The sequence below is a fragment of the Narcine bancroftii genome, chromosome 6 (genome assembly GCF_036971445.1).
Source record: "Narcine bancroftii isolate sNarBan1 chromosome 6, sNarBan1.hap1, whole genome shotgun sequence".
Lineage (NCBI taxonomy): Eukaryota > Metazoa > Chordata > Chondrichthyes > Torpediniformes > Narcinidae > Narcine > Narcine bancroftii.
In genome coordinates this window covers 187,735,513-187,749,138 of record NC_091474.1, presented here as the reverse complement: position 1 = coordinate 187,749,138, position 13,626 = coordinate 187,735,513, and the positions used below count along the sequence as shown (strand labels likewise).

The 13,626-nt window shown below is 42.7% G+C and overlaps 1 protein-coding gene across 6 annotated transcripts in view; it reads right to left on the bottom strand.

The window, feature by feature from the left end:
• l3mbtl3 (L3MBTL histone methyl-lysine binding protein 3) overlaps positions 1-13,626 on the bottom strand; it is a 144,180-nt gene that overhangs the window by 48,893 nt on the left and 81,661 nt on the right. For all 6 annotated transcript variants that reach the window (XM_069886995.1, XM_069886992.1, XM_069886996.1 and 3 more), the window contains exon 16: positions 13,108-13,210. In XM_069886995.1, coding sequence (XP_069743096.1) covers positions 13,108-13,210 — 103 coding nt within the window. The remainder of the gene's footprint in view (positions 1-13,107; positions 13,211-13,626) is intronic.

Below are 13,626 nucleotides of genomic sequence, written 5' to 3'. Positions count from 1 at the left end.
TAATCGATGGAAAGATAAAGGACAAAAACTAAATAATTAGAAATGTCAATTCACCAATTAAGCAGTCTCAAATCTGCATTTGCAAAATACACTGATGAAGGAGGGAGAGTGGGAAGGAAGATAAAGAGAGATTGAGCTCAGAAGTATTCACAGTTCTGATATATTATAAGAGTACACATACATGACATCACATAAAACCCTGAGATTCTTTTTCCTGTGGGGCAGGCAGAACTTCTAGTGGACCAGGAAAACAGCTTGGAAATTGGCTAGTGCAGATCAATCTAACACTTCTAAGAGTAGAATTGATTTTGTTACCAAACTGGCAATACCAAACGAGATCAACAGACCAAGATCAAATCTATTATCATCTGACTGTACATATATAACCCATCAAAACAGCATTTCTTCTGAGCACAGTGCACGCACAGTACATATGGTAATAATCACATATATCCATGAAGATAGAATTTTATTTATAAATAAATAGATAGATAGATATTTTGGGATAATTTGCTTGGAGACAGGATACTGTTCAATCTTACAGACTATGGGAAGAAGCTATTTCCCAGCATGGCAGTACTGATTTTGACACTCCTGTACCTCGTCCTTGATGGTAGTGGGAGGTTCTTATCAAAATGATAATGGTACCACTGTCCCCATGAGTGACTGGAATACCTGCATCCTTTTGTGAAAACTGGAGTCCCATAATTAAGACCCCAAATGCAATTTTAAATGGACGGTTTGAGATCTGACAAACTGCCAGGAAAATTCATGTGTCATTAGTAAGCTGAGGTATACCTAGAACTGAATCAGTTTAAGGAGTTCATGTAGTATCACTGCACCATTGGATGTATATCTAAGGACACCACAATTTATACAATGTCTATTTCCTTCTTTTCCCAACACAAATTACTCAACAGTGCAACCCATCACCTCCGAGAATCCATAAAAGTAGAAATAAAAACACAAAGTTTGTTGCTGTTTAAAGCAACAGTACAAAAACATCATAATTGTAGAATGTCTGGTTGGATGGATTTTGGAAGAGAAGAAATATACTAATCCCTTGCTGCTAGATCTTTGAATGGCTGAAATTATTTCATGTACCTTGATTGTAGCAAAGAACAGGCATCATTACAGGCATTGGATTTCTGGCTTAATACAGGTTCTACCAACCATTCATGTTTATATTGGTTTTCCACTCCCAGAATGTTGATCTTCAGAGAATATCATCATAGTCAATACCACTTTCATGATGCCTTCAACCATAGGGAAACTGGACTGCCAGACATCTTTTGTTACCTGATTGCCTGTATTGTGGGAAAGTCAAGCTATTCACTTTTCCATTGACCCTTCATATCAGTGCTCTATCTAAGTATAACACATCATCTAAGATGTAAGAGATCACTACAGAAAATGGCATTAGTCATCAATCAACCAGATGCAGAAATTTAATTATGGCATGCTACATATTGTAAAACTTTGAGATGAAGAGAGTAGCCAAACCTAGAGGGAGAGCAGCAAAAAGATCTGAGAACATAACGAATAGCCAGAATAAGAGAATAGGGACACTGTTATGACTGGGATGGCTTATGTTACGAAGTCCAGCAGCAATAGATATGCACCAAAACTTACCTAACTTACTTAATCCCCCCTCTAATACTAAGTGCAGGTGTGTGTAATGTATATTTAGGATTAGGAGAATTCTTTGGATCACAGTCTAATCTCACTGGTTGCAGGCAATTCTTGTTCTGTGCACAGAGTTCACCATTAACAAAGTTCACCAGGCTTTGGTGTTTAACAGGCAAATGGTTACCACGCAGGAAGGTTCTTGTTGGTTTTCAGAGAGAGATTCCTTTTCCAGGACATCCGCAACTGATTCCTTCTCAATCAGTCTTGCTGACGAAACTTGCCCTCTTCAGGGTTCTCCAGGTGATCCTCTTTCTTTCAGGTCACCTTTCAGATCGCCAGTCTTCTCCTTTGACCAGGAAGCCTTCCAAAGTTTGCCAGCTTGTCCCTCTGGAACTAATTTCTGTGACTCCTCTCTCTGTTTCACACTCTCCCTCTCTGAGAGCAAAAATCATATGCTCTCCCAGGCAAGCTGTAGTCTGCAAATTTGTTGCTCTCTTTGCAAAAAGCATTCTGCAAAAGTCCTGCAAAAATTCTGTGTTTTAAAATGTGTTTGTGTGCAAGCTACTCTAGTAATTCATCCCAGCCACCTCTATATACTCTGCCACACTTAAGACAACTGAGCAGGATCAATGCAAGTTCATGAAAGGAAAATAAGTTAGATTATGGCACAAGATAACAGCATATGGGTTGAAGGTATTATGTTGGCATAAATAAGGAAAGGAGGTAATGATCAGAAAACAGAGTTAGAATAATTAGGGCATCTTTAGATTAGCAACTGAGTAGTGGATTGCAGTCAATCCTGGGGCCTCAATTAATTAAAATCTCTATAAATGATTTGGACAATATTTTTTGATGTGAAAAATGTAGATGCATTATTAAGGACACAACAAACCTAAAAGGGGAATATAGAAAGGTTAAGCAAGTGGGCAAAAGAAAAGGGAAATGGAATATACAATGTAGAGTAATTTTTAGAAAGAAAAATGACACACTGAGAATTTGGTTTCAATTTAGAAAACATTTGGTTACCATAGGTTTTTATTGATTCACTCTATTCTATGCAATTCCTTTTTTTTAACCTTTGGTCCAATATATTGGTTATACTCAGTGGCTAAGCTTGGGTATCCATTTCTTTTCTAGACCTATACAGTACAACTCCAATTATCCAAAATGGTCGGGACCAGGCCTATTTCGGATAAACTTTTTTCAGAGAACTGATCATTTTTTTAAAAACAGCCCAGGAGCAACAGCAAATAACTTAAATAAAAATAAACAACAAGGTAAGGCTCTTTAAGCATTAAAATAACATTTAATTCAAAAAAAATGCTGGCCACTGCCGATCACCAGCACTTCCCCACCAAGGCCCTGCTTGTGCTGGGAGCCCGAGGACCTGCTGCTGCCAGCGCCAGGACCCCCAGCTAGTTCGGCTCGAAAAAATTTTGGATAAATGACGATTTCTGATTTGTTTCAGATTTCAGAGAATCTGATTTTGAATAATCTGTACTGTATATTGACCCAAACTTGGCTTCTTTTGAACCATTATTAAATTTTAAATATCTAAACATCAATTTTTTTTGTTATTTACAGATTAGGAGCTTTGTAAATTCTTTCACAGGATTTAGATTTTAACCTTATTTGGGAAGTACATAATTTTAAACCTAAACATAAAGAATGGCTTTCTGCCCTCTATGAACTGCTCTCAAGATCGAGGGATAGTTCCCTGGGTGGTATTAAGAAATTAATGGAACAAGACTTTCAACAACCATTTGCCGAAACTACATGGGATTCTATTTTGAAACGTGTTCACTCGTCTTCTCTTTGTGCTAGGCACTCATTAAGTCAATTTAAGGTAGCCCATTGAGCCTACTTTTCTAATGTTCAGTTAGCTAAATTTTATCCTAATATTACCTCTAAATGTGTAATTTCTGGCAAGGGGTATTTCACACTTTTTCATTAGTTCTTAATATTAATTTGACTCCTTGCTAATTTTGGAGTGACTGAGCCAATTGATTTAATAATGACTTTATCATAATCCCATGTTGTGGCTTTTGCTTCCCTCACTGCTGGAAGGGCCATTTTGATGAGATGGAAACATTCTGTCTCTCCCATTCATACTCAATGGCTGTCTAATATGATGGCATGTCTGTATCTAGAAAAAAAAATCAGCTGTCCTACTACTGCAATGGATCTTAACTTTCTTTTTCTTTGGGGTCTTTTTCATATTTACTTCAAAATCTGTATTCATCTCTGCTTTTTTTTTTAATGACTCCATAGTTATTATTATTAGTAGTGCACTCCTTAACTTGGCCAGTAACCTTCATTGGGTGGGGTTTGATTATTAGTTCAGAATGTTTTTTATTAACTTTTTTCCCCATTAAATATGTACCTTGTTTATTGTTACTTGATACTTGTTACTTGATATGAACTTACTTTATTATTACTATATTTACCTATGTAATTTGCATATATTAAAACCAATAAAAAGATTGTATCAGTGGTTTTCAAACTGTCCCTTAAACTCACATTCCACCTTAAGTAATCCCTGTGCCATAGGTGCTCTGTGATTAGTAAGGGATTGCTAGATGTGATATGTGAGTGGAAAGAAAAAGTAGGAAAACCACTGTTTTAATCGTACTTAATTGACTCGTTATATGCACGATTTCATAACTCCAAAGGAAATGGGCCAATGACAGTTGGGAAGGATAACCTGAAGATTCCCCATGTTTTTATTAGAAATGCAACAACTTGGTTCACGATCCTCGAAGCGTGTTTCTCTGCCCTCAGTGTGACGAGTCAGAAGATTAAGTACTGCTTACTTGTGGAGCATCTTCCAGAGCAGATCGCCTGTGAAGTGGAGGATGTCTTAGTGGATCCAGATGATAATCTCCCATACGAAATACATATTCTGCGCCATACTCAGCCATCTAGGGAGACTTGAATTGCCCAATTACTAGCTGATGACAACCTAGGTGATAGGCACCCATCAGATGTTGAGGAGGTTGTGCAGGCTAACGGGAACATACCCTGTTAAAGGTGATTTTTGGAAACAGGTTCCTTCGCTGTTTACCTCATCATGTTCAAGAGCATTTGGTGAGCGTCTTTCCAATGTCCACTCTCGATCAGTTGGCAGATCATGCCGACCTCATTATGCCCATGACCTCTGCATTGAAGATAGAAGGACTGGCTTCTTCTCATTTCCAGCACGTGCACCTCGACTTGGTAGGCCTGCATCTGCCATTCGCAGATATACTTATCTGCTTACATGTCAAGACCAGACTACCAGGTGGTAGGAGGCCATTTCTTTCACTGACATCTCTGCAGAGATGGTCGCTAGGGCTTTCATGGATTGTTGGATTCCATCTTTCAGTGTTCCGGTTACTATTACAACAGATTGAGGGTTTCAGTTCGAGGCGGCGTTGTTCCGAGCTGTCACTGATCTTCTGAGCACTACTTCTATTCGCATTACAGCTTACCATCTGCAGACCAATGGCCTTATTGAGCATTTCCATCGACTGCTGAAGACAGCATTAACAGCAGGTGGAGATACATCTACGAGGAGGAATCGTTTGCCCATGGTTCTCCTTGCTGTGCTTACTGCTGTTAAGGCAGATCTTGGATATTCAGCAGCAGAGCTAACCTTGCCAGGCAAGTTTGTGAATCTATGACCAAGCACAATGCTCTATGTTGATCATCTTCAAGGAAAACATGAGATTACTCCAATCTACTCCTATGCGACAGGCATTAGTTGCAGTGTATGTGGTGAATTTACAACACTGTACTCAGGTGACCCTTTGGCATAATGCTGTTCACAAACCACTTCAGCCATTTACGATGGTCCTTTTCAGGTCTTACGATGCCACCCGAAGACTTTTAAGATCGATAGTAATGGAAAAGCTGACACAGCTTCCATCGACAGGTTGAAGCCTCGGTCCATGTTCTGGGTCAAAGTCAGAGTAGGAGGACCAGTCACACCCTTGCCAGTCGGACTGTGCATCGCCTGTTTTACACTATTGTAGGAGGTCAGGGCAAACCATCAGCCCTCTGGACCATTATGTTGTTAGTCAGTTTCAATCAATCTCCTCTTTGCATGGCTCAGAGGATGGGGGGGGAGGGGGTTTGGGTGGGGGGCAGTTGTGATAGCATACTTACCTTCATCAGGAGTGGTGCCAGTTGCCGCTGATGACGTAAGTGAAGTGACTTGCGAGAGTAATAGCGTGCATGTGTGTGTCAAAAGTCAGCAAACAGATGATGGATCCCAGAAGCAGGAGAAGAGTGAGCCAAATGAGAAGGTTAGAGGAGTTTGGGTGAGTGGTGTTGGGGAGTTGAAGAATGCAATGTTGCATCTAGTGAATAATAAAGAAAATTGACTTCATGGTGTGCTGGAAGAAACGAGTGGGTGTATTCTTTATTTGTTTGTAAGCTGTGGTAAATCAGTAGTGTTACAATATATTGATGCATATTTTGCAAGATGCTGGTGAGGCTGGACTTGAGAAGACCGACCTTTTATGGCCTTCAAAGCGAATGGGCGGCTGTATCAATTCCTCAGGGTACCCTTTGGGGTCACAAATGGAGTTCCGGTCTTCCAGTAGAAAATAGACCAGAATGGGCTAACTGCTACTTTCCTGTATCTGGACAATGTCAACATCTGCGGCCATGACACGGAGGATCAGGATGCCAACCTTGAGAAATTTTTTCAGACTGCAATTCAGCTGAACTTGACCTACAATTTTGACAAGTGTATCTTCCGGACCACTTGGCTCGCAATTCTAGTTTGTGTGGTGGAGAACGGGGTGGTCATGCTGGACCTTGACCGCATGCGTCCCCTCATGGACTTGCCCCCCCCCCTCCCCACCCAGAAGGCACTCAGACGCTGCCTGGGTTTTTTCTCCTACGATGCCCAATGGGTTCCACACTATGCCGACAAAGCACAGCCACTCATCAAGACCACCTCCTTCCCCCTGTCAACCGAAGCCAAAGCGCCCTTCGACTGCATCAAATTGGACATTGGTGCTGAAACGCTGCACGCCATCGACGAGTCCATCCCGTTCCAAGTCAAGAGCGACGTATCCGACTTTGCACTGGCAGCCACTTTGAACCAGGCCGGCCAGCCGGTAGCCTTCTTCTCCAGAACCCTCCAGGGTCCTGAGAGCTGACACTCCTCTGTCGAGAAGGAGGTCCAGGCCATAATCAAAGCAGTATGTCGTTGGAGAAACTACCTCGCTGACAGGCGCTTTACACTGCTGACCGACCAACACGCAATCTCATTCATGTTTAGCAATACCCAGTGAGGTAAGATCAAGAATGACAAAATTGCCAGGTGGAGAATCGAGCTCTCCACCTTTAATTATGACATACTGTATCGGCCTGGTAAACTCAACGATCTGCCAGATGGACTCTACAGGGGGACTTGCGCCAACATACAACTGGACAGGCTGCAGAGACTCCACGAGGAGCTCTGTCATCCGGGGTCACTAGATTCTCGCACTTTATCAAGGCTCGCAACCTGCCCTACACAGTCGAGGAGATTCGCTCCATGACCCGAGCCTGCCAGGTGTGCGCTGAGTCCAAGCCCCACTTCTTCCATCCGGTGAACACCCATGTCATCAAAGCCACCCGCCCCTTTGAGCGTCTCAGCGTGGACTTCAACCGTAATACCCACTGTCGACCAACTGTAATACCTACATCCTTACGGCCATCAACGAGTACTCCCGCTTCCCGTTCGCTGTGCCCTGCTCGGACATGACTGCCTCCTCAGTCATAGATGCCCTGCACAGCATCTTCGCCATCTTTGGGTACCCTAGTTACATCCACAGGGAGAGGGGGTCCTCGTTTATGAGCGCAGAGCTGTGGCAGTACCTTCTGGAGCGTGGTATCGCTTCAAGCAGGACCACCAGCTATAACCCACGCGGTAATGGGCAAGTTGAAAGAGAGAATGCCACCATCTGGAAAGCAGTTACACTTGCTCTCCGGTCCAAAGGTCTCCCCACCTCTCGCTGGCAGGACGTGCTCACTAGTGCCCTACGCTCCATCCACTCCTTCCTATGCACCACGACCAATGCCACCCCCCATGAAAGGATGTTCTCTTTCCCGAGGAAATCCAAATCAGGAACAACCACACTGGTGTGGCTCACGGTTCCCAGGCCGGTCGTCCTACGACGCCACGTCTGGTATTCAAAGAATGACCCCTTGGTTGACCAACTGACTCTGCTCCATGCGAACCCGCATTATGCCTACGTTGAGTACGTGGACGGGCGGGAGGACACAGTCTCGATAAGGGACCTAGCCCAAGCCGAATCAGGCGCAGCAGTGCCTTTAACCCAACCTCCCTCAATTCCTTCTCCCCCAGGTCATGTGCTTGAACAGAGGGACCAGCACCACCCCACCAGCTCAGGCCAGACTGTCAACAACGCCAATGGGGAATTGAGCGAAGCAGTGGCCACACCCTACGAGCCTGTCAGCGACAAGACCACAGCGGTCACGCCAGATGGTCAGGTCCCCTGACTGGTACAGCCCCTAACCTCCACCGGGCCCGGAGTACTCCAGACAGTTTTGGTCACCTTGTTGAGGAAAGAATGTGCTTGGATTTGAGGCAGTCCACAGAAGGTTCACTACCTTGATTCCTGGGAAGAAATGGTTGACTGCTTAAGATGTAAAACAAAGTTGGACTTATACTCATTGTAGTTCAGAAAAATGTAATTTTTCTGTGAAAACACACAATTTTAAGACGGGCAGACGCAAAGAGGGCACTGCATCCTATTATAGATACCCCACGAGGTGAAATGTTTCAGAATAATGGGGTGGCCTATTCAAGATGGAGATGAAGAGCATCATTTATCATATAAAGGAAAATTTTTATGCCTTCTCTATCCCAGAGATCTGTGGATACTGAGTTAATGAATATATTCAAAGTAGAGTAAAATCAAAGAGTCTGAGAAACAAATGGAAAAGTGGTACAGAGCCAGGACTAGATCAGTCACAATCTTATGGAATGGTAGAAAAGTTAACGATGCTGATTAGTCTATTCCTGCTCCTATTACCTTTTTTCTCATGATTATGATCAGTATTAATCTCCTTTTATTCTAGATTAACATCCATAAAACTCATTGCAAAGCTACTATTGCATTTATTTTCCAACTAACTGTCAATCTACCCTATCTCAGTTCAATGTAAACTGATCAGTAATTTATCATGTAATGGAGGTGATGAACTTGCTTAAATTCCATAAGACAGGAGCAGAATTAGGTCATTTGTCCCATCAATTCTGCTGTGCCATTTCAATCATGGCAGATTATTTTTTACTCTCAATGCCATTCTCATATCTTCTCTCCATAACCTTTGACACCCGTACTAATCAAGAAAGAATACAAGAAACAATCAACAATTTTTCAATAATTGGAGGCCAAGAATTCTAGTTTAATAAAATTAAGACAACCAGAGACTCTAATAGACAGTCATACTCTAATAGACAGTCATACAATAATAGCCTAATGGAGTTGAACAAGAAAGTCTGCAGATGCTGGGGTTGAGTCAGGAGAAACTCAGCAGGGCACGCAACATCCATACTCTCAATGAATGCTGAGTGACCAGCACATTTGTGTATAGCAATGGTAGCCCATCCTCTTTTGTCAAGGGTTTTTTTTAAGATTATGTGCACATGACATTCATCTAAAAGTGTATGGGGAATTCTCTCATATGCAGGTGTCAAGAAAGTCAGTGATTCAGATTACGTTTCTTGACACACAAAAGTGTCGGAGCAAGTCACACAGCATCCATGGAACCTTTACTTCCAATGGATGCTGTGCGACCTGCAGAGTTTCTCCAGCACATTCGTATATTGCAATTCTATCAGATACCTCATTGGTTTGTAACTAATCAACAAGGCTTTCCAAATCAAGTGGTTCTCAACCTTTTCCTTTCCACTCACATCTTTCTCTTCTTTGGCTTGGCTTCGCGGACGAAGATTTATGGAGGGGGTAAAAAGTCCACGTCAGCTGCAGGCTCGTTTGTGACTGACAAGTCCGATGCGGGACAGGCAGACATGGTTGCAGCGGTTGCAGGGGAAAATTGGTTGGTTGGGGTTGGGTGTTGGGTTTTTCCTCCTTTGCCTTTTGTCAGTGAGGTGGGCTCTGCGGTCTTCTTCAAAGGAGGTTGCTGCCCGCCAAACTGTGAGGCGCCAAGATGCACGGTTTGAGGCATTATCAGCCCACTGGCGGTGGTCAATGTGGCAGGCACCAAGAGATTTCTTTAGGCAGTCCTTGTACCTTTTCTTTGGTGCACCTCTGTCACGGTGGCCAGTGGAGAGCTCGCCATATAACACGATCTTGGGAAGGCGATGGTCCTCCATTCTGGAGACGTGACCCATCCAGCGCAGCTGGATCTTCAGCAGCGTGGACTCGATGCTGTCGACCTCTGCCATCTCGAGTACTTCGACGTTAGGGATGAAAGCGCTCCAATGGATGTTGAGGATGGAGCGGAGACAACGCTGGTGGAAGCGTTCTATGAGCCGTAGGTGGTGCCGGTAGAGGACCCATGATTCGGAGCCGAACAGGAGTGTGGGTATGACAACGGCTCTGTATACGCTTTTTGTGAGGTTTTTCAGTTGGTTGTTTTTCCAGACTCTTTTGTGTAGTCTTCCAAAGGCGCTATTTGCCTTGGCGAGTCTGTTGTCTATCCCTATGCCATAGATGCTCTGTGATTAGTAAGGAATTACTTAAGGTGGTATGTGAGTAGGAAAGGAAGGCTGAGAATTACTGCTCTAGACCCAATTGTTACTGAAATATTTTGCTTGAGAAAAACTGTCATTGGCCCATTTCCTTTCGAGTTATGAAACCAGAGTCAATTAGGTATAATTAAAACAGTGATTTTCAACCTTTTTCTTTCCACTCTCATACCACTTTAAACAATGCCTTACTAATCATAGGGAATACTTAAAATGGTATGTGAGTGAAAAGAAAAAGCTGAGAACCACTGCTCTATATTCTTGATAAATGGATTGTTATAATGTTAGATCCCATACAACAGAAAGGAGGCATAAAAACAAAAAGCTCCAATTTTGATGGAATGCAATCTTGCAGGGATCCTCCAATACTAGGAAAAAAATCATCCCTTAGAGCCTATTCGAGGCAGATGTGGGATTCAAGACTCACTGATTTGAATGGGGATTCAGTGGGGAATTTCAATATTATTAGCCTGCACATTAAGAGGCAAAGGGAAAGGTGTGTTTTCCCTTTATTTTGTTTTTGTTTAAAGTATTTAGTTATTTATGTGTTTTTTTAATTAAATTTAATGAAATAATTAAAATTATTGTTTAACTTTTTTCTAAATACAGACAGTTGCTGGTGTACTTAAGGGTTCCATTCTTGAAAATTCTTCACAAGTCTATTTATCCATGTCAAACCATCTGTTTTACAACACCAACAATTTTCTTGATGGAGGGCTCAAGCCCGATACACTGGCTATCTTTGCTACATAAAGGACAGTTTGACCTGTTGAGTTTCTCCAGCATTGTGTTTTTACTTCAACCACGGTGTCTGTAGACTTTCGGGTTTGATTTTTGTTTTGCATGACATGACTGTAATCTCCCAACATATACTGCTATGATTCTTTCACTTCATTGAACATCTCCTTAACACTATCCATAATAACAAATGGAATTTATACTGCATCAAATCATCATTGAATACCATGAAACACTACTAGCTTGAAAAATGCTTCAAGAAACATACAGGAGAATTTGTACAAAGCCAGATTTCTGCAAGTCAGGTCATTCGTAACCCTGTATCCATGAATGTCAAATTCAATCACAGGTTTGACAGAAAACAATGCTTCACCTATACTCAAGACCTTGTCAGTCATTGCTCAGACCTTGCTGCTTGACTCAACAATGGGGAGAGCAGGAAGGCAAGTGCCCTTTCGCCAGCCCAGAAGAGTGCAGGCAGGTAGGGACTGCTAGTAGAGAGCGTAAACAGTGGGCGGGTTGTTATTCAACCCATTACATAAAATGTCTTTTTTTCTTTGGCTTGGCTTCGCGGACGAAGATTTATGGAGGGGTAAATGTCCACGTCAGCTGCAGACTCGTTTGTGGCTGACAAGTCCGATGCGGGACAGGCAGACACGGTTGCAGCGGTTGCAGGGGAAAATTGGTTGGTTGGGGTTGGGTGTTGGGTTTTTCCTCCTTTGTCTTTTGTCAGTGAGGTGGGCTCTGCGGTCTTCTTCAAAGGAGGTTGCTGCCCGCCGAACTGTGAGGCGCCAAGATGCACGGTTTGAGGCGATATCAGCCCACTGGCGGTGGTCAATGTGGCAGGCACCAAGAGATTTCTTTAGGCAGTCCTTGTACCTCTTCTTTGGTGCACCTCTGACACGATGGCCAGTGGAGAGCTTGCCAGAAAACACGATCTTGGGAAGGCGATGGTCCTCCATTCTGAAGACGTGCCCTATCCAGCACAGTTGGATCTTCAACAGCGTGGATTCGATGCTGTCGGCCTCTGCCAACTCGAGTACTTCGATAAATAACATTTTCATATTCAGAACATATAGAAGATGGTTCCTAAGTGGCCATCAGAATAACGTGTATTTACATAAAAACTTTCACACTGGGTTACCAAGTGATGAATTGCCAATCAAGGGCTTTTGAAATATAATCACTGTTGCAATGTAGAAAATGGATGTCACTTTAAGCACAATGAGCTCCCAAGAACAGGACAGAAAAGAACAGAACCCTCCCCATCCTCCCTTAGACCCTCCCCCATTCTTCATTTCTTGATCTACCCCATCCTCCTCCCCACTGAATCTCCCCCTAATCCCTGCCTGGTCTTCACCATCCCCTCTCAGAGACTGAACATTCTGTTCTCAGAAGAGGCCTCACCTTCGTCTTACTTCATCTACACCTTAACGAGTTCCGTGCACACCATGACGTTGAACTCTTCTGTCGGCTCCGTCTCCAAGCTTACTCCCACAACCTTATTCTCCACCCCCCACTACAGATTCCTTCTCCTGTTTTAAAATGTCTTCCTTCTCCTGGACACCTTGTTCTGGTCTTTTACCTGCTTTGGACCTTTAGATTTCCAACTGCCGCCGAGAAAAAAAAAATTATTAGGAAGAAAGGCTCAGGCCTAAAACGTCGGCAATATATCTTTGTCTCCTTTAGATGCTGAAAAGACCAGTTGAGTTCCTCCAGCATTTCTGTGTATTTAGGACTTGGCTAACATCCAGGTAATTTCTTTCAGTGGGGTCACATCAGGTATGTAAATTATTCTATTTTTCTGAAATATTGCCAGGAAATTTATATTTCCACTCAGAGCAGCAAACAGCTAACTGCTTATCCAAAAGATCAAATTTCCATCTGCAATACATTGGAATGTATGATTGGAGTTTGTGCTCAAGTCATTGGAGTTTCATAAAACAAATTAAAAGCCATATCAAATTTGACTCTGAATGTAGTTACAAAGTTGATCACTTTTCTGGTACATATTTTTCTCTTACCTGTGGTGGCCAGAATGTTTCACTCCTTTTATGTGGCCAATGCCTTTACAGCCTGCAGTAGGGCATCCTCCTTGTTCTGAAGCTTCCACCAGATCCAATGGGCCTATTTGCACAAAACAAGTAGTTAAATCTGCAAATCATATCATATTTTCCTCATTTCCTTTTAGGTCATTTTCCCTTATTGATTTCAATGCTGACTCATTAAGCAATCCACTTGCCCCACTAAATTTCCTCACCCATTCAACCATATTCTCTTCAAATCATTCCTGATTCAAGTATTTACATAAACACAAGGCACAATGTACAGTAGCTAATTAAGCTAACCATCCTGCATATCTTTCAATGAGCTATGGACCAGATCACTCTGTACATAAGAGCTCTGTCATTAACCATATACATTTGATCTTCCAAAGTGCAAAATCTCACATTTTGTTCAGAGTGGTTTCTTCGGAACCTGGTACTTCTGTTCTTGTGCTGTTTGTAGTTATGTTGTTTTTATATTGCACCACAGTTTCGGGG